Here is a 22,500-nt window from a genome sequence, read left to right as displayed (position 1 = left end):
TGAAACTCAACACATGTACTGCAAAGGCTGGCCAAGTGAAGAAGGCATTAGAGCCTCCACGTGAAGGCCCACATGAAGTGAAAGGACCCCAAAAGTTTTTGGAGTTAAGGTGAAAGACCACAGAAAGAATATCTCCACTGACCAATTGAAACCCACATACCTGATGAATGAGAATGCTAAACAGCCTAAAGACAGCCCAGTTGAACCCTCAGTCCAGGACCAACAACCAGACTCTACAGAGGTTGAAAAACCAAGAAGAACAACAAGATCTGGTCATGAAATTCAATTTCCAGCACGATTAGTTGAAGTCCTCAAACTATGTTACTGAGAAGTGGGTGATAGGGAAACATGACAAATTACTATTTGCATTTTCATATGTTTGTAAAGTGTTTGCTGTGATAATGTTGGCATAATAGCATTATTATTTTTTGGAATTTAACAAAAAAATAAGTCTGTTACTCTATGGTTATTGTAATTCAAGTTTTATTGTGTGCGCAATAAGAAAATAAAAGAAACGGAAAAATCTTAGTTAAATTAAATCCTTAATGAACATAGAGTGCAACAATATTACTGTCAGAGGTTCCTAACTGGTAAATTCACATGAACTATTTAAGTCATGAAACTAATTTTGCACCAAACACAATATTCAGTCAAGACGTCAAACAAATGGTACTGTAATTACATCGAAGTTTTCCCACTTATCAATGTACTTGGTTACTTAACTGCTATACGTACATAACAAGCAGGATGACATTCTAAGAATAAGTAGATACGTACTGCTCAGACATAAAACAAATACGAGGAACAGAAAAACACAAACCTCCATGTTTTCACGATCCCAAGGAGCATGCAACCGAGTGGTCTGGTCTGTACTGACAGTAAGTAGGAACTGACCTCTTGGTTCCCACTGTAAGTCAACCACAGGGCCAAAGTGTCCTCCAGCTGCTGTTCTTGGTAGCCATTCATTTCTACCCTACAAAATAAAAAAGGTGAAGTGAATAATGTCAGTTTTCCTGTGGAATTCAGCTTGCTAACTGTTAACATTCTTTTTCTATGAACAAGCAATGTAATATAGACACAGTTATTAGTGTTCAGGCATGAAATATTAACTACATGTATAAGGAGGAGTGAAAGAAGCACAAGACTTACAAATAATTTTATACATCCCATTTCTCTCCGGAAAAAGTTCTATCTAATACATTGCAATTCACTTGAGTTACGCAGATCACCAAGAAAGCAGAAGGCTAGAAACATGATGAATAATTACTGTCCCATCCATTTAACAAGATACTTTAAAATCACGAGGAGATAGAACAGATTACCAGTACTTAGCTTCAGGAGGCAAAATTCTGAGTCCAGCCAACAGACACACATAAAATCCTGCCCTTTGCAACTACTCATTACCACTCACTTCATATCCTCCACTGGTAAATCCTATAATATCAAAGACAGAACAACATCCAAAACCACACATGTTGTTTGTCAACTAATATGCCTTCAGCACACGGCTTTTTACATAGGGAGATTACCACTAAACAGGGCTCAGCGCATGAACTAATGCAGAACTGGCTGCCTGGATGACACAAAGTACAGATCTGCTGGGCATGCTCTTCAGAATTACTCAAGGGATCTGACTGCCTTCTACGCCATACATGTCATTTGGATTATGCCGCCAAGTACTAATTTCCTGGAACTTAGGAATGGGAAAGTACATTCCACCATTCTCCAGGACTTAACCTCTGTTATCATCATCACTCAATTATTTACTTTTTATCCTCATCTTTCCTTTTCTCATTTTCTGTTTGGGTTTTACTTCTCCTTTTCCTCTTTTCTCCTAAACTACACTGTTCATGTCCCATTTCATTCTTCTTTTGTCTCTCAGGACTGGTAGGTCCATAGCAACCTGGGTTGTGAGTGACCTGCTCCTCTTTTCCAACCTTCCCCAATCTATTCCCCTTCCTGATGAATAAGCAAATGGTTCCAAAAGCTAGGAGGTTTTTGTGTCTATAGGTAGTACTTGGAATTTCACCTCCTGAAGATGAGCACTGGCCAGTTATTTTGTCTGTTTGTAGTTACAGTTTTCTTTGGTGAGTTTTACTTTTGATATAATAAAAGACACTGTGGCACTACTTCCCACAATGACATTTTGAGTTGCAGGCAGATTTACACCATTATCCAGCTACTAGTAAGAGTGCTTCTACCACTGCTATTGTGACTACTGTCACTACAGTAACTTCCTCATTAGTTCACTTACTAAAGCCAACATTTCCTTTTGGAATTAACCTATTTGAAACTGTACATTGATTGCTTTTTACCATCAGCTAAATTAGCCCTCCCTCGTTAGTTCACTTGTTAAATTCAACATTTCCTTTTGGAACCAATCTATTTAAAGCTGCACATGACTGTTTTTCACTATTTGATAAATTATCTACCCTGGTAAACAGTCACTGCCTGCCAGATTACTTGACCACAGAATGACATTTTGACTGTGTTCCTATTGTAGTAATTGATTACAAAATTCACAAAATCACTTTTTTTTAAACGTTGCTCACACTGCCACATTTCTGAAATCATGTGCATTACTGTAATAAACAGTCTTGCAATCAACTTTCTTTGGTGCTTGCCAACTTCAGTTACCATCTACCCATAAGTCTAAAATGTTGACTGGCAGGGAAGGCAATATCCTGTCACATAGCTGACTTTCTTATTAATGCCTTCTTGGCATTCTTGGATACTGGGCAGCAGTGTAAAGGCAGAGAGACCAGGTAAACTCATTCCTCAATGCCTGTCACAAGACACAGTATAGTGGAATAGAGCACAGTCCCATAATATACGTCTCTAAGTGCCCGCACTTTCACAACTGCAAATATCATTTATCTATTATGTATACAGATGTGCTTCATATGGACAATGACGAGTCAGGTAGTGAATCAAACCATCTGACGAATTACAGAATGTCGGTTTTAAAGTCTCTCCTATATTCAGGAGATATCTGTATGCACTTCCGCCTACGTTAGATGTGTTCCATTATTTTTGACGCAGTAGTGAAATGAAGTATTTTATTTATTTTTTTAATTTTTTGCATTTGCCCCCATTCAAAGTACCCTATGCATTTATATTTACCAAATATCTTATTTCCAGAATAGCCATCAATACATAGGCTGGAATCATAGAGAGGCAATTTGCTAATCTCAGCCACACGTCATAGTTCTCTTCTGTGAACTGTAATTAACATAATAAGCTGCAATTTACTGGCCCGAACACTGACACACCATTCCACAGGATATGGGCACTATAAAAACATGTCAGAAACTCTTGGGATTTATTCTTGACATCAAACATAACAAAAAGTTCATATGTAATGGGTCTGAAAATCCTTCATTAGGGAAGGCACAAAAATGATACATTTACAACACACAATTATGTTTATTTACTTTCTTATTTATACCTGGTCAGAACATTTTTGCTTTTGAATAATTTCTCTCACAACTCATTACGTTCCTCCACAGCAGACCGTCAATGCACAGTATTACTGTTCGTTTTTGGAGCATCACCTGCGACCAGCTTTGCAAAAGAAGTGGCGACACTTTCTGCGCAACCCAACTATCATTTTGCACGACAATGCGCAGGCACATACAGCGCAAGCTGTGGCTGCTCTGTTCAGTCGATGGGACTGGGATGTACTGTACCATCCATCATACTCCCCAGACTTAAGTCCTTGTGACTAATTTGATTATGAAGACGAAGGAACCACTTCATGGCATTCATTTCAGAACTGTTCCAGAGATTCGGCAGGCAGTAGACCATTCACACCATCAACAGAACAGGTTCTGATAACGGTACACTACACCTTCCACATTGCTGGCAATGGGTTCTACACGACACTGGTGACCACTTTGAAGGACCATAACAAGTGCAAACATTTAACTCTTTTGAATTGGTCGTGAATAAATAGTTGCCACTATTTACGTTCCAACCCTCTTATGTAATAATCTAGTCCACCCTTATGCTCTGTCTAATCTCACGCCCTTGCCACATGGGTAATATTCCCACAGAAAGTCCACGTGCTAGTCCATCCCAACACACTCTTCTCCACTCCTGTTAAGGCTTATCCTATCCTATTACAGGCAGGACCACCTGTAAAAACTGTTACGTCACATACCAGTTCTGTAGCAATTTCTGCACATCATTTATGTGAGCACGACCACCAACTAGCTGTTCACCACAACAAATGGTTACTGCCAAACTGCAGCCAAAAGCAGAGTAGACCACCTTGTGGCAGAACACATGGCTAAGCACAACATGGAGAATTTCAATAGGGGGCTTGACAACCCATGACATCTGAGCCCTTCCCTCTAACACCCACTTCTCTGATACACTTAGGTGGGAATTATCATTGCAACACATCACACTTTGCAAATACAGCAGAGATGTACACATTCCACCTGTAACCTACCCATACTTGCCTGTTAGCCAGGCAGACAAGCTGCCACATGTTACCAGCTGAATGGGCAAGTTACTTTACCCCCATCCAAGCCAAGCTACGCCCAATCCAAGTATGCAACAGGTATCTTGCTTGCCTGCCTGTCTCTCTTACCACTGTGCTACACTATGTAGCAGTTTATTCTGTATACTTTCCTTGTAGTGTTATGAGCAGTTTGGAAGCAAATGAAAAATCTTATTTCATCCGGGTATCACAAGATGAGGCTCAATATATATTCATTTTAAGCCATTGTAAGTCAGAAAATAATGTATTTTATTGGTCCTGTTTTTCCTTCTCAGCATATTCCGGGCTTGTTTGTTTATTTCGATTTGAATGGTTTTCTTTGCAATGTCACCTTCTTTCGACTAGTGCTGGCTGTTGTTAGTTCCTACCATCATCAAGTCACCTCTTAGTATATGTTTTCTGTAGTGCGCAGAACCATCTCTGAAAGTCAAGATCCTTTGCACCAAAGAACATGAAGATGTCTATTATACTGCAACACCAACTAAACTAAGATTTGTGAAGTCAAGTTTCTGTAACCTTAGTGTGTTTCAGCCAAACATGGCACAAGTTCTACTGTTTTTAATTACATTTCCAGGCTGTGTACATTGCAAGTTTGCTGAATTCATTCTAAGTGGCAAAAATAGTTCATTCTAAATTCCCCAAATGCATTTTATCAACACAAAGTTCATTTTTCATATTATGTTAATCTAAAAAGAACATGTCAGAAAGAAGAAACTTTTCTATCACACTAATGTAAGCTTTCTTCACACTATGTTGCACACCATCCCAATATGGTTGTTAATATCCACTGAGCCATATGTTTCCTACTTCAGTTGATATTAGCCCTAAATTTAGAAAGCCACTGTATTGCTAAATGTCTTCAACTCCTTAGCATACATTTCCATACGTCAGCTGCTTGTCTTTGTCCTCTTTCGAAATATTTATGGAATGAGGAAACTGTTGGTCAAATTTACAGATATGTCATAACATACTCAAGGGTCATGAATAAGTGCTCAGTAATTATTTACACAATTTAGATTGTGAGACACTTACCAATTTTTTGAAGTGGCCTCAAACACATGAAAACTTTTCCACTGCTGGACTTGGGTTGCAATTCATGACTGGTATACACTCCCCAATTCTTAATTTCTCCTCACTCCCCTTTAAGTGTAGTTTGCTCGTTTTGCTGCTCTCATCATTATGATAAATGAGCTGCAGTGAAAGCACTTATGCAAACATATAGTTGGCTAGTCATGCTGGGTTGAAGGTACTACTTCTTGTCATGTGCAACATGCTGAATGGGTCCTGTGAAGCTTGCCAGGCTTGCAGGAACCCAAGTTGGACTGCTTTGATGACCGTGCTTCAATACACTTGCACTCTTGTGTCTCTGTTGTGACAGGCCGACTGTTTTAACGGTTGTGGTGGAGATAGGGGCACGCAGGCTGGAGGGAGAATTTGTGCATATTTGAAATACTACCAGTTGGTGGTACAGTGCCCAGTTAATATTCACTTCAGCAGCTTCCTGTTAAGAGTGTCACATGATATGCTGCATGCATCCTGATTAAGAAGTAAAATTTTTATTGCGAATTGCACTGTCTTCAATGGCAAGAGGAAATGTTGAGGTATAGGTAGCATAGAATGGCATCATAATATGCTCTGCTTCCTGTTCAGAAGACATAAAACTTCTCAAGAAATGAGGCTCTCAATAACTAAACCTTAGCGCCAAGTAGTGATAGCACCCTAAAGCACCTGGGTACATAAAATTATGCAACTTAACATGGAGCTGTGAAAAAAGGCCGGTACGAGACTTTTGATCAAAGTCTTCATTGGCGAAACGATAAAGTACAAGCATATTGTCACATTACTGCAGCGACTTCTTGTAAGATGTAGCAGCACGTGTGTGTGTGTGTGTGTGTGTGTGTGTGTGTGTGTGTGTGTGTGTGTGTGTGTGTTTTCTCCAGCTTTTTAAAAGGTTTCCGAAAGCTAGCAGATTTGTAAACAACTAAATGCGTATTATACTATTAGGTGAATGGGCTCCTTTACTCCTAAAACATTTTTGTTCTACCTGAACTTTCCTACCACATAAATCATGATTTGACACCAATTTTCTACATTTCTTAAATTTCCCCTAAACAGAACAGGAAAAGTATTAAAGTAGCATAACTGATACTATTATTTATTACAATCTTCCTTCCTGGTGTGATGTAGCAAAAACTGGCTCATCTGCTCTGAAAGAAATGTTCTCTAATGTTAGTTTTGTTTAATGTGAAGCTAGAGAAAATTACTGTCATTTATTGGTTTCAGAGGAAGTTGGATTTTTATCTTAGCTTTGCACTAAATATTTAAACTACTTTTAATCATAACATTTAACAAAATATAGCAAAACACATATTTCATAACAAACCAGGCAATTTTTGTTGTATGTACTGTGACATACTAAAATATAAAAGTAATTAACACTGAGACACATAGAGAAAGGAACTGAAATTTCATGGAAATATCACTGTAAAGGGGTATTAGATGATCCCTCTGTCATTTGACCTCACACAACACAATTTCCCACCTAAATTAGAGCAGAATTATTTTTAGACCAGTTTTCCTAAAACATCATTATACATTACTCAAACTTTTAATAATTTGTTCCGAAGTGGATGAGTTGGAGCAACTAAAAGACCATACAAAAAACACTGAAGATATCAGGAAAGTAGCACATACCTCTTCTGACTGATGCCATATGTGAAATGCACCTTGATAACCATGACCCATAATGCTTTGGCCCTCTGATCCAAACATGCCTCCATAGAATCCAAGGGAGTTTCCACCCAGTTCTCCAACTCGAACTTCCTCTGTCCACAAACCAGACTGTGCATCAAATGCCCACAAAACCATAGTCTTGTCAAGGGATGATGAAAGCATTCGCAATGGCTGATGATTTTTACCTTCTGTAACAAAGCATCTTGTACAGAAGCCCATTATTATGAACACTTAACCAGTAATATAACATCTAAGATGGTATAAAATGTTATAAAACAGACCTTTGCAACACAAATAAAATGATCTTTTAAGGCGTACACAAAACTGTGTCCCTGCAAAATTTTCACTCTTTCTTCAGGCATCTGATTCACTGTTACATTTTCCTTCAACTGTTGTCAGTGATAAATTATGGGGAAACTTCAGTTAGGCTCTTTTTTTTCTAATGCCATTAATGAAACTAACATGGCAAAATTTATAACACATTCCCATGTCTAAATTAAAACTGCTTGAAATACAAGAAATATATAACATCTGTGACAGACAAGCTTTCAGTTTTGCTATCTGTAGCTGTGCTACGTCACTATGGAAACCAAGTATCTGACACAACATTACTGTTGACTGCTGTGGCACCACTACACAGTTGGTGCCTGTCACCTGGAGTGGCCTCTGATGAGGCAACGCCAGAATAAGCCGACCTGGGGCCAGCCAGAGCAAGTTGTAATTCAGTCACTGTTTTCACACAGAGAAAGTGTGTGCCAATTGGATTACTAGTCTGGTTCTAGCTTGGTCTCTATGAGTAACGGATTGGACTTAATTGCTTAGTTAAAGATAGATTGCACCACTCTGGGGAGCACTCTGTAATATATATCTATTTTTCCAATAAATTGATACAAATCTCCACTGGTTGTGCGTGTATATTATGTATATAATGGCAGTGATGCAGAACCTGTGGCATGTGCAAACGAGGCTTGAACATTTTTGTTATTAGGCAAGAGTGTTGGTTTTCAATCACGGAGCAATTGCAACAAGAGCTGATGCCAACAACATGGAGTTATCAAGAGCTAATACCCATAAAGTTATGGACCATACGCACATTAGCAAATGCAACAGGTATGTCTCCCATGCCACACTTATCTATGTATTTTCCACCCTTTAACGAACCATGTGAACGGTGGGATGCTTACCGCTAATGACTGTAGTTACATTTTTTGGTTTGCCAATTTCTGACAGGGAAAGACAAAATGTAATGTTCTTGCCAGGAAATCCTGAACTGTACCATCTAACACAGAGAAACTAGAAACACTAATGAATTCGAGAGGGGGGGGGGGGGGGGGGGGGACAGACCCAAGTTGCTTATAATATTTCCTTTATTTCAAAAACATTTTTTTAAATAAAGAAGCACAATACTAAATCAAATTCAGACTGGCCACCAACCTACACAAATTAAGTTGGAATTGTAATTCTGAATGTCTGTACAGGCGGAACTAAGCTGTTTCTCTAATTAAGGATACTATAGTGTCTTACTCCAGATTAAGGAGGGGGATAACATGCACTGAGAAACCAGATCCTTCTTTGACGGAAGCAATGTGAATAGCTAAAGCCTATTAAACTACCCCCACAGCTCTGAGTTTGTTTATAACAGAAGATGAAGTCACGGCAGTCATTCCTCCAGTACTGATCCTGCAGGACACACTCCACCTCTAGCATGGTTCTCACTTTAGTGATAGGACAAGTGGCTGCTTTTAACAACCAACTGGTCAGTCAACTGTTTTTTTTGTTCAGTTGGTGTCTTCAGTTGAATGAAACTAGTATCTGTGGCCACATCAGTTGGATATACATGTTTCTCACTCACTCTGCAGGTTTGAATGGTTTCACATTTATGTGAGAAAACCAACTAACAAGTCTCTGACAGCTGCATCAGTTGTATAAAATTTTTCACACAGTCTCTGGATTTGAGTGATTTCACTTACATATTTTTTTTTTTTTTTTAGTCTTTTCCCGTATGTAGCAGCAGCCTTGGGGTCAGGTGCATGACACTGCAACTCTCAGTCTCCTGCTGATGCCAGAAGCACAGCCAGCATGAGGTGGCCGACCAGCAGCCTGGGCTGCAACTGCACCTGGACCGCCTGTTGTGCCTTGCAGTAGCAGGCCGTGCCCTCATGGTGGCTGTACTCTGAGCAGCAGCATGAGGCCGACATATAGTGCGCAGCATGCACACTGAATCTGGAGGGGGTAGATTCAAAAATGTTGACACAGAGACTAGTTTCATTCGACTGAAGAAACCAAGTGAACAAAAAAAACAGTGATTGACCAGCTGGTTGTTAAAAGCAGTCACTTGTCCTATTACTAAGGTGAGAACCCTGCCAGAGGTGGGGCGTGTCATACACGATCAGTGCTGGAGGAATGACTGCCATGACATCATCTTCTGTCATAAACAAACTCAGAGCTGTAGGGGCAGTTTAATAGGCTTTAACTAATCACATTGCTTCTGTCAGAGAAGGATCTGATTTCTCAGTGCATGTTATCTCCCTCCTCAATCTGGAGTAAGATGCAGCTATAGTGATATAATCACTGGGTATCTTCAGATTTTTTCTGTAATATGGAATGCAAACAATCACTAAAATTCATCAGTGTTCCTTTCTCCTTCCCATACTCCCAAGGAAACTTCTATGGTTAACTTTGAGCCCCCAATGATACATCAGCTTAATTAGCTACATGTTAACTGCATCTGGAACAACTTAATAATTGGCAACTTATTAATCAGTTTTAAATTAAGAAGACAGCCTATTTGGCACATAATTAAATGAACATGTATAATGCTCTTTTTCAACCTTTGTGTACCCCCCTGAGATGTCTTTGCGTACCCCACGGTAAGGTTATCGTATGGGGATATGGTTGTACACTACTGGTTTACTTCGCGAAATAAAAGTACTACATACTACCAGTTTTTGTCAGAAGACTGAATAGATAGCTCAGTCAACTAAAACACTAAAGAATGGTTTCAGCAAAAGATCAATAAATGGTTTAAGTGACAGAAAAAACTACAAATTGGTTTCGCCTGAACAGAAAGAATGAACAATTCGGCATCTGTCATTGTACAAATGGTTACTTAACAGAAAAATTCGAACAGTTGACATTGTCTGTGGCTACAGTTAGCCAGTAGAGTAACATAATACTAATGCTGTACAACAGTTCCTGTATATTACTTAGCCTACATTATATGATACCCCGTCTTAACTCATCTGTACACCGAGGTTTAGGCTTGTCAGGTTTTGTGATTTAAAAGAGTACTGCTCAAGCTGTAGATTACATTATTATTTATTAGCACTTGAAGTCTAAGTTGTATAACATAATTTGAAACTGTTGCTGATTGTCAATATTATGTTACTTCAGAAATTAACAAGATAAGTATATGTATCTCCATATATCGTCTTATGCACAGCATATGATCAAATTATCTTATACTTAACGAGTGGATTAAGCTCTATTTATTTATTCAATTACTTATTTCTGACATAACCTCATAGCTGCAAGTTACATACAGGATGATGGGTTTTATGCAGCCTGCAATGCCTTCAAACACCACGAGCAAGATTTTTGTATTCTATCGCTCACAACACTCAAACTATTACTCTTGCAGAAAAAATTAAAAGGACCTTTTTGTAGGACATTTAATGCAGTTAAATTTTGTACTGGGATATGTTTTCACTGAAGGGCATAGATTTCAAGTTACTCCAGAAAAATGCATCTGAAGGCTGCTTTTGCACATTTTTATTGAATAATTCAAAAACTATGGCCTCTAGCGAAAACGCACCCTAGAATAAAATTTAACTCCTTAAATTTCCTACAAAAAGGTCCTTTTAATTTTTTCTGCGGGAGTAATAGCTTGAGTGTTGTGAGCGATAGAATACGAAAATCTTGCTTGTGGTATTTGAAGGTGGCATAAAACCCAGCAGTAGGGGGCCGCTGAATCACCCTGCATAAATAACGTATTTACATGTTTGCTGGCTGATTGGTTTATTCAGAGAAGAGGATCAAACAGTGAGATCATCGGGCCCATGATCTAGGACAGCAGAAATCAAGGGAGGAACAACACAAACAGCGCAGTCCAGTCAAGAGGACGGGATAACGTGCAAACAAAGAGGATAATCGGACATCGGGGCAGCGAGAAGAGGAAAGAACAGGAGTGGGGTGGGTGGAAATGTGTGGTGCCCCAGAAACGCTGCATGCAGTGGGAGCACCAGCACTGACACTGACCCATCCCAACACCCACACAATACCATTATCATGATACAATAGGGACAACACCACAGGAAGAAGACACAAGAAATGGGGGGAGGGTGGGGGGGAGAAACACAACAGACCAGGCAAAATGTAGACAAAAGGAAGGGAGAAGCTGGCAGGTGTGGAGGCAGGATCAAGGCCTTCATAACCATCACCTACACTAACTGATGAACGCAAACTCCAGAGGAGAGTAAAAACAATTTTCATGAAGAAAACCGACGACAATCATACCACATGAGGATCATCCACTAACACCCCGAGACAAGGAAGGTAGGAGGTCACACTTCGTGCAAAGGGCCAACATGCAGGAGCTGTCCAGCAAAATACATATCACCCTGAGAGGAGCTCCGCAATTACAAAAGGGGGGAGGAGGGCGGCTCATTGTGGAGTAAAAAATGATGCGTCAACCTTATGGCCACTAAGAAGATGGCTGAGAATGGTAGATTCCCATCGGGAGACGCAGACGGAGAACATCACATGATGGAGTGTCCTTGATAGTGCAAAGTTTACTAGACAGGGGGGTAACCTCCCAAGAGTCCGCCCACAATTGAGCAAAAATGCATTTGTTGTAATGCCACAAATCTGCCCCTGGAGAGCTCACAAAGAAAGGGGAGAGGGCCGGGGGGCAGGCCCGGTAAAGGTGAAGAAGGGTCGAACAATCCACACCTCAAGAGGTGTGGGCAAGGAAGTGAAGGACATTGAGTTTATGAAAACAGCCAACATTCAGATGATGGACCCAAGAAACGAAACTGTGGGCCACAGTCAGATCAGTCAGATGCTGGGCTTCAAGGCGAACCCCTAGATCGGGATGGACCATAGTACAGGGACAGAAATGTACCACCCCCAACTGAAAACTGTGAGAGAGTGTCCATGTGGAAACACGCCGGATGGCACTCTGGAGCTGTCGTTCTGCACAGGCCACTGCATAGGAGCTAGCCCACCAAATACAGAAAACATGCAAATACAGAGAAGAGAAGAGGTGACCAGTGGTCCAGCAGAGGCCATAAGTCCATTAACAACGATGAAAAAAAGTTAGACATTTAATACGGAGTCCTGGAGAACACTATACTCCTGGTTCTATGTAGGGCTGACAACGGTTCCCAACACATGTGACAAGATGGTGGCACTGAGAAAAGGCCTACTGAATTAATTGTGGTTTCCAATCGAAGTAGATGATCGATCAGAGATCATCCCACCCGGAAGCCACACTGGTAAGGAGAGAAAAGGTCCCATGATTCAAGGACCCAATTGACCCGACAAGTCATCATCCATTCTAGTAACTTGCAAGGGATATTGGTCAGGATGACTCGCTGGTAAACATCAAGGGACGACGGATCCTTGCCAGGTTTAAGGACAGGAACCACAATTCTTTCTCTCCACTGAGAGAGGAAAATGTCTTGGAGCCAAATATTGTTAAACACCAGAAGGAGATTTGGTGTTGCAGCAATTGGTTTTGGATGGAATCATGGTCATGAGCTGAATTGTGGGAGAAGAGAGGTCCACAAAAGGTTCCCATTCATTAAAAGATTCATTGTACGATTCCACCTGACAAGCGGTGAGAAAGCAGGAAGCTTCAGCCTGCTGTTTCCAGAGGTGGAAGGCAGCTGGATGGTAGGCTGATGCCAACACCATCGCAAAATGAATCCTGAGGTGTTCCATGAGAACTAAAGGAGCTGTACAAAGGTCACAAGAATGGGCACGGCCCGGAAAGAAAGACTGCTGCTGACAACCTTGGAGTGTGGAGAGTGTAGCCCACACCATGACGAAGGGGCCGAAGAACTTAGAGAGGAGATAAAGCCTTCCCAAAACACCCATTTACTCCATTTCATTAAGTAGTGGGCTTTGCATGAAGACATTTATAGGTAGTAAGACCGGTGTAAGATGGCTGCAGCTAAAGACATTGCAAGGCTCAATGATGACCATGGACAGCAATGGCAATGGCTGTGCTCCACCACGGAACTGGCTAAAGGTGAATGGAGCCTGAGAGATGCTGAGGAGAAAGGTCTCAGAAGTGAGCTCCCATCACTAGCGGGCGCCAAAGAATGGGGGCACTTCTTTGGCTGGGGAGGTCAAGTGGCATCTGGAGGGAAGGGCGTGGCGATCACTGGGGAGAGGGAGAGGAGAGGGGGACGGATCTAGGGTAAGGAAGAGGGAGGAGGAGGAAAGACATTACAGAGGCAAAAGTAGACGTCATTGACACAGGATGAACTCAGTCATATTTCTGATGATCCTCAATGTAAGATAAACGATTCAGGCACTTATAAATTTGTATCTTCTTTTCTTTCTTATACACCAGGCAATCTGGTGAGCATTGAGAGTGATGGTCATGACAATTAACACACATGGGTGGTGGAACACAAGGGCTCTCCTCAGGAAGTGGGTGTCCACAGTCACCACACAGAGGGTCTGCCATATAGTGGGAAGACATGTGCCCAAAACAAAAGCACCAAAAGTACCTCATGAGTGGCGGGATGTACGGCTTGATGTCACACTGATAACACATAATCTTGACCTTCTCTGGGAGGCTACCTCCTTCAAAAGCCAGAATAAAGGTGCTGGTATCAATGTGATTGTCCTTACAACCTTTCTGAATACGCTGAACAAAAGGAATTGCGCACTGTTACATATTGGCCCCAAGTTCTTCATCAGTTTGAAGGATGAGGTCCCTATGAAAAATGACTCACTGAACCATATTCAACAACCAGTGAGGTGTAATGGACACCGATACATCATCAAGGTGATCACATGCACAAAGAGCTGCAGATTGGGCAGCAGAAGTAGTTCTGATCAACAGGGAGCCTGACCGCATCTTACTGAGAGCTCCATTTTGCCAAACTTGTCTTCGACATTTTCCACAAAAAATAATGGTTTTGTGGTGGTGAATATATCCCCTTCCATCTTTATACAGACCACGTATCACGGAAAGTATTTCATGGCAAGCCGGTGAGGCTTGCCCTCCTCCCAGGGTGTAGCCAGGGAAGGAAAGGCAACAGCGACATAAGAAGCAATTATTTGTAAATAATTCAAGAGATCGCCCTAGAACGGCCAGATTTTTTGTGCTTGATATGCTTCATATGCAAAGCATCAGCCCTGATACCACCCATTCCAATCAATGGGTATTACCCAGCTGCAGCAATGGCCATCTGACATGGCGGCCGTTGCCGGGACATCAGATGCTCCAGAATGATAAGCAGTGACTCCTAGGTGTACGTGGGGAGGCAAAAGCTATAGTATCATAAAAGTGATCCCTGTGTTGTCAGGGGGCTCCACCAGCTGGGTACATAATAGCCCCACCACACAGATTGGTTGGTTGGTTGACTGACTGAAAAGAAGGGGGACGGGGGGGGGGGGGGGGGGAGAGAGGGACCAAACTGCTTGGCAACTTGAAACTTTCAGCACAGGGCAGGTGCATGTAGAGGAACTCTGGCTCAAGTTTAAAAGAATTGTTGACCATGCACTGGAGAGATATGTTCCCAGTAGAAGAGTTCACAATGGGCGTAAACTACCATGGTATACAATCAGTTAAAAAACATCTGAAGAAACAGAGATTACTCTATAATAGGTGTGAAACAAAGCGTAGTACTACAGACATTGAGATGCTGAATGAAACACATATGGCTGTCAAGAGTGTAATGCATGATGCCTTCAGTGACTACCATGGCAGAATATTGTCAAATGACATTTCACAAAATCCAAAGAAATTTTTGCTGTATGTAAAGGCTGTTACTTGCTCCAAAGTCCTTAGTGAATGAGACAGGAACTGGAATTGAGGGTAGCAAAGCAAAGTTGAAGTGCTTAACTCAGTTTGCAAATGTTCCTTTAAAAAGGAAAACCTGGGAGAATTGCCCCAATGAATTCTTGTACCATTGAAAACATGAATGAAATAAGTATCAGTGTCAGTAGTGATGAGAAACAGCTGAAATTGTTAATATTGAACAAAGCTCCAGGCCCCAATGGAGTCCCTGTCACATTCTATACTGAATTTGTGGCTGAGTTAGCCACTCTTCTAACTATAATCTCTCGTAAATCCCTTAAACAAAAACCATGCCCAGTTCTTGGAAAAAGGCACAGGTCACAAGTATCTACAACAAGGGTAGTAGAAGTGACCCACAAAAAAATACCAGCCAATACCCTTGCCAATGATTTGTTCTAGAATCTTAGAACATATTCTGAGCTCAAACATAATGATTCATCTAGAACACAATGACCTCCTCAATGCCATCCAGCATGGATTTCATAAACATCGATCCTGTGAAACCCAACTCGCACTTTTCTCACATAACATATTGAAAGCTTTGGATCAAAGCAACAAGATAGATGTAGTGTTTCTTGGTTTCCGAAAAGAAACTGCACCGACGTTTACTGTCAAATGTATGATCATCTGGGGTATCAAGTTAAACTGGTGACTGGATTGAGGATTTTTTGTTAGAGAGGACACAGCATGTTATCTTGGATGGAGAGTCGTCATGAGATGTATAAGTAACTTTGGGTGTACCCCCAAGGAAGTGTGTTGGGACCCTGGCTGTTCATGTTGTACATTAATGACTTTGCAGACAATATTAATAGAAAAATCAAGCTTTTTGCAGATGATGAAGGTATCTATAGTGAAGTACCATCTTAGAGAAGCTGCATAAATATTCAGTCAGATCCTGATAAGATTTCAACTTGGTGCAGAGATTGACAACTTGCTCTAAATGTCAGAAAACGAAGAAATGAAGTATACTACGACTATAATATCAATGAGTCACTCTTGGAATTGGCCAACTCATACAAATACCTGGGTTTTACACTCTCTAGGGATATGAAATGGAATGATCACACGGGTTTAGTTGTATGTAGAGGAGGTGGTAAACTTTGGTTTATTGATAGAATAATGGGGAAGTGCAATTAGTCTATGAAAGAGATTACTTACAAATCACTCGTGCAACTGGTTCTAGAATATTGCTCAAGTGTGGGGGGCCCATACCAGACAGGACTAAGAGGGCATATTGAATGTTTACAGAGAAGGGCAGCACAAATGGTCACAGGCTTGTTTAACCCATGGGTGAGTGTCACAGAGATACTGAAGGAACTGAACTGGCAGACTATTCAAGACATATGTAATATATCTCAAGAAAGTCTGTTAATAAAGTTTCATGAACCTGCTTCAAATTATTATTATATGGACGTACTACAACCCCGACATATTGCTCACATAGAGATGAGGAGGATAAGATTAGATTAATTACTGCACACACAGATGCATTCAAACAGTCATTCTCCCTGTGCTCCATGTGTGAATGGAACAGGAAGAAATACTAATAACTGGTACGATGCAACATACTCTCTGCCGATGTCGAAGATGGTTGCAAATAGTGAAGTACTGTAACTGACCACAATAGGGTGAATGGCAAGAAGTATAACAGAAAAAAAGAATTGGTTTACAGCCTCACTGAACATTAGACCTGAGTGTTAGGAGTAGCAATGTCATTAGCACGTGAAATTTAGCAGATAACGGTCATAGCTTCTCAAAAGTGAGTTTAAATGGCATTCACATGTAGAAGGGTCCACCAACTGCTTCTTCTGATCCACAACTGGCACTCCAAATTACACATCTTCCACAAAAAATTGCACATGCTTTTGCATAACATTACACTATTTACACTTTTACCTTAGGTAACTTAGTACAAAATAAATCGTATGCCTTTGAGTGGTTTAAGTCTCTAATAAGGGCTGTGCCAGACAAAGCTTTTTTCTTCTATGATAAACAGATAGGCAACATGTTAGTTTCCATAGCCAATGTCATTATTTTTTATGTTGAAATTAAAACCACATTGTATTCTTCAAAAAATATATGTGGTTGCTTTGGGTCATGAAAGGATGTCACAATTACTTTTTTTTTCTTTCTTCTCTGTCATTGAAGAATGTGGTAACAGGTTGACCAGTAAAATTGCTCAAGGTCCAGATTAGTTTAGAGGGTTAACACTTCTGTTAAGAGGTAACAAACCCAATGAACATGATACCACAATAAAAATCTTAGTTACAATAATTAATGAACAGTGTAAGCAATAATTTGAGCTACATATTATGTGCCACAAAAATAGTTTTTGACAATATCACAAAATGAATAGATTGATACTCACTATAGAGCAGAGATGTTGAGCTGCAAATAGTCACAACAAAAAGTCTACTAAATACGTAAGATCTCGGTCAGAAAGCTTTATTCTGAAATAGACAATACAAACACACGTTCATACTAATGCAGCTCACATGCACATGACAACTGTGTCTGGCTGCTGAGGCCAGACTAAGACCAACTGTGCACGATGGGAGAAGCAATCTGGATGGTGGGGGTAAAGAGGAGGCTGGGGTGGGGGAGCAGGGTACGGGTAGTGGATGGTAAGGTACTGCTTGTGGGGACATACAGGAATGAGGTGGAGAGAGGGTAGGACAGCTAGGTTCAGTTGGAAGGTAAGATGGTGGCTGGGGGGGGGGGGGTTTGAAGGAAAGGAGAGAAGTAAAAACACTTTGGGTGTGCTTGTGGAATAGATGGATTCTTACCACCAACACTAGCTTTTCTGAATTGCACAGATGGAAACTCTCCCTGCAATATATTCTATGTTCCTGTAACCCTCTTGGCCTCAACCTTTGTTAGTCATTGTCCTTCACCCACCTATTCCCTTCCCTGTTCCCACTCCAGTACTACACAGCCTTCTATTCTACAACCACCCACAGTCTTTTAGTCTTTTTACTTCTCTCCTTTCCCTGCTGCTGCCACTCCCCCACCCCCCGCACCTCCGATCTTACTTCATGGCAGCACCTAACTGCCCTATCCTCTCTCCACCTAATCCCTGCATGCTTCCACAAGCAGCACCTTACTGTTCCCCACCCATACCCTGCTCTCCCTCCTCCTCCCTGCCCCAGCCTCCTCCTTACTCCCACCACTCACAATGCTCCTCCCATCATGTGCAGTTGCTCGAAGTCTGGTCTCAGCAGCCAGAGACAGTGGACAGGCATGTATGAGCTGCATTAGCATGCATGCGCACGCCCTTGTTCTAGACTTTTATTGAACTTTAGCTTAAGCATACCTGAATTAATAACAGGGTGCCACCGGACACTGTAAACCCAACCTTCATGCCCTGGTAACACTGATTCTACTGCCCAAGCAAACCAGTGACCTTTAATTTCAAATACATGTTCTTCGGCATGAATATCTTCTGATGATGGCAGCTCACTAACTGGACTTTGTAACTGTGACCCACATTCACGAGCAGATATTCTCCATAGCCGAACAAAAGTATCTTGTGAACAACTTGCTAGAAGCACATCTCCAGAATCTGCAAACCAAATAGTACAAGAACTAAGGCCATTGACGAGAGCATGTGAGTAAATTTGTATAAGAAAACTAGTTACCTTCAATAGCAAAATCAAGGCTTCTCACCCAGTCATCGTGGCCAATTAAACTGTCTACTTTGACAAAATGTGACAGTAATGTTTCATTTTCTTTAGGACTTAAGCAAATCTCTTCATACTGTTTGTCAGCAAATAGATGAATCTTGGAGTCATCAGTAGCACAAGCAATAAGAATGTCTGATGTGGATGGCAAAATACATATGCGTGCACATAAACAGAATCCAGAACCAAAATTCACTGTCTGTGAGCACACAGCTGCTACTGCGAATAGAATAAATTGTTTACATCCATTCGTAAATGTCTAACATTACATTACACTAAAGAAATAAATAAATGGGGTCAATGGAAGTGTTCAATTTCACCCGTCTGCTTTGTTGTGGTGTGTGACGTCATTACGGCATGGAGTTTATGAGTTAGTTGTGTTTGTAGATGTCGTCTTGATGTGTCTGATGGGGGCCTCTGGTGGTGGTGGTGGTGGTGGTGGTGTTTTGTGTGTGTGTGTGTGTGTGTGTGTGTGTGTGTGTGTGTGTGTGTGTGTGTGTGTGTGTGTGTGTGTTTGTGCGCACTCACTTGCACTAGGGGGTTATGTGTTGTATTGGGTTCATCTGAGCCTTGGTGTTGGGTGTGTGAAGTCATTGGCAGTGTTTGTAGTTTTGGACTTAAGGTTTGGAAGTTCTTTCAGTGGGTTACGAAATAATTTTTTTGTTTATGTGTTTGTATTTTTGTTAGGTGTTATTGGTCTGCTGTTTGTGGTGCGGTAATATGTTTAATTTATTGTATGGCTTCTGTTGTTAGGTATGGATATGACAATGAAATATCACAGTGCTATGTTGTGGTCGGAGATGGAGGAGTACATGTTATCCATTGTTAAATTCCTCCTGTTATTTGGACTGATTGCTGAGATTGTGAAGTGTAGTATTTGTCATGAGAAGATGACACTGACCTCAATTCCATCATCTCGGACCAGGTACAGGTACACATGGCGATGTCGGCATGTAAGTTCTTTTTTAGTGTGTGTTTATTCTTCTCAAGTTTGATGTTTGTGTATTTATGGTCTACTGAATGTGTTTTAATTTATGTAGGGATGTTTGATGTTTAGTTTTTTGAGGTGTTGTGGGTTTGGTTTTATATTTCATAGTGGTACATGTTGGTTTTTTGCTATCAACAGTTCTGGTTGACCTATACACGTAAGGGAAGTGACCAAGTCCAATTTTTGTAGTTTTAGCTGATGATATATCTATAAACCCCAAATCTCTTGCAGTTGTCCCATTACTTTGATTGTATTTTTGGAGGGAGATGTTATTGTCTTATTTATATGTATTTTTCTGTTTGTTGCCATGTATATGTAGTGGCATCATAGGCACCATATTGGAGACGCTTCCAACAGCCATTTCCGATATATTGATGACGTCATGGGTCAAAGCAGATGGGTGGAACTGGACACTCCTGTAATCCAAATAAATGAGTAGTACCTTCAGCTTTCTTCCTTCTCCATATCTTCAAAGAGGAGTCTGCAGATGCAGTAACAACAATGAGTGGTTGCTTGCATATTTGATGGTCAGTATTTGATAAATATATACCATCAGCAAATGTCACGGCACTATTATGTCCTTCAAGAACACTTGATACGTAAAATCCACCCATGTCATCCGCACTCCATAAGACAGCGGTGCCATCAGAAGATGCAGAGACAAATTCTGTCTCTGGTGAACAATTTCCTGTCTTGATCCACTGAACTGCATTTACCCTTCCTTTGTGGTGGCACAGTACTTTCAAAATCTTACCAGCATCCGCATACTGTAAAATCCACATGCAGAAGCTGTTAAGTTTAAACATCTTTGAAGCCACACACTTCTTATTATTGTTGTCCACATCGAAACATAATTATAATGTTGGTGTCACTTAACTAAAAACAAGTAGAACTCCATAAAAAGTTCAACCATTCCTTAAGCTTAAGCTCATCAAGCAATTCAGACGTTAACATCACAAGCAAAAATCGCTTTTTCCATCTATATCTGAATGGGGTTGCTTCAAGCCATGAAGACTGATACCCGAGTCACAAGAGACCAACAACTAGTACCAATTACATTACATTGAAATCTTTCCATAGATCCCGATTCTTAAGCACATAAACATCTCAAATTATCAAGTACTGCGAAGATGCTATAAGTGATACGTGCTATACATATATTATTAACACATGATAACTCTGCTATTAAAATTTGTTTGAATAAACATTCTTTGTAAGAGACTTTCTTTTCATTTTTTTTTCTTCATTCTCTTCAATGTGTTGGGCACGTAACTTTTTCAGTTATTACTAATTCTGTGATCTTTACTAGGCTTCCAGGGACCTTGAATACTTAACAGATTCAGAGAAATGACAATCTTAGACTATTTCGGAAAGAAACATCTCACATTAAAATGGGATTTTAATCATTTTGTACATAAGTAGGGGCCACACAAATTAAAATGAAAGAAATACAGTTGGCGGCCAGCAACAGAAATTGGTGGATGAGTGAATTTGTTTTACGTAGATGCCACGGCGAACGAGAATTGAACGCCTTGTATATCATTAAAACCATATACTATTATTTTTGTAACTGAAACAGGGCGTCCCACGTTTGGTGTACATACCTTCGGGTCATAAATAGCAACCGCGTTGCACGCTCCGAAACATATTAACCCATTACGCCCCCAATCTGAAGAATGTGGAGTCCGATTACATGAGCACGATATGTATAAGTCGTTATTACCGCTATTACGGCGCAGCATGTTTATGAGTAAAACCAACACATTCACCGACCCATCAGATCGTCACAACACATCCAAACCATAACACAACACATTCACATTGCCCAGAAACCAGAGATACATCAAGACCCCGTGCTGTCTGCTACGGAGACACTAGAATAGATTCAACTCGGTAAAGCGCTACTACAGTTTGACAGCTGTAGCGACACTGGTGTCCCAAGCGGTGAGGAAGCAGACACTCATATGCGTCGTAGGTGCATTCCATGCGTTATTAAATTACTAAGAGACATGAATTATTGTGAAATGCATGCAAAAACAGTCGAATCAGAGTGACTCAATGACATAAGCTACAAACTTATTCACGAATAAATCCTTTCGAATATGTGTATATTTGTAGTTAATTCCGTTGAAAGCATGAGAATATAAACACATATATCATGCATGAAAGCATACGTGTTTCTGTTGTTGTCTGTTGTTATTATCATAGGCGCTTTATATGGAGGCTAATGACTCGCCCTTTCTTATACTTCTCTCGACATTTTAGCACACAAACACTTTTGTAAATGTAAATATTTTAGCTTCAAAAACGAATGCATTCAAGATTCTTAATGTTTGTGGCTCAGATTCGCAACAATCGTGAAACTGGTTTCTTCTGTATTGGGAAACAGTTTTACTGCTTTTAACGATTTATTATCACGTCTGTGTGGTTTTCCTCAAACTACAGTTGTGGTGGCGTATTTGGCACGTTAAATAATTTAGGTATTACGTTCCATATACGTTTCCTAGGTTCCATATTCACTGATTTTGCTGAAAGTGTAGCGAACAAAAAAAAA

At 40.6% G+C, this 22,500-nt stretch overlaps 1 protein-coding gene across 2 annotated transcripts in view; it reads right to left on the bottom strand.

Annotated features, from left to right (window-relative positions):
- Nucleotides 1-21,802, bottom strand: part of LOC126175862 (elongator complex protein 2) — an 80,148-nt gene extending 58,346 nt beyond the window's left edge. The window contains exons 1-6 of one of the 2 annotated variants that reach the window (XM_049922873.1): nucleotides 21,551-21,802; nucleotides 20,389-20,713; nucleotides 18,917-19,177; nucleotides 18,592-18,840; nucleotides 7,202-7,428; nucleotides 821-973 (exon numbers count right to left, since the gene is read on the bottom strand). In XM_049922873.1, the coding sequence (XP_049778830.1) occupies nucleotides 821-973; nucleotides 7,202-7,428; nucleotides 18,592-18,840; nucleotides 18,917-19,177; nucleotides 20,389-20,713; nucleotides 21,551-21,688 (1,353 nt within the window). In that variant the 5' untranslated portion in view covers nucleotides 21,689-21,802. The remainder of the gene's footprint in view (nucleotides 1-820; nucleotides 974-7,201; nucleotides 7,429-18,591; nucleotides 18,841-18,916; nucleotides 19,178-20,388; nucleotides 20,714-21,550) is intronic. The other variant, XM_049922875.1, reaches the window with a different exon arrangement.
- Between the last annotated feature and the right edge of the window lie 698 nt (nucleotides 21,803-22,500).

This window comes from Schistocerca cancellata, chromosome 3 (genome assembly GCF_023864275.1).
Source record: "Schistocerca cancellata isolate TAMUIC-IGC-003103 chromosome 3, iqSchCanc2.1, whole genome shotgun sequence".
In the NCBI taxonomy this organism is placed as follows: Eukaryota; Metazoa; Arthropoda; class Insecta; order Orthoptera; family Acrididae; genus Schistocerca; species Schistocerca cancellata.
The sequence above is the reverse complement of the archived record's forward strand: the minus strand, read 5'-3'. Positions and strand labels throughout refer to the sequence as shown.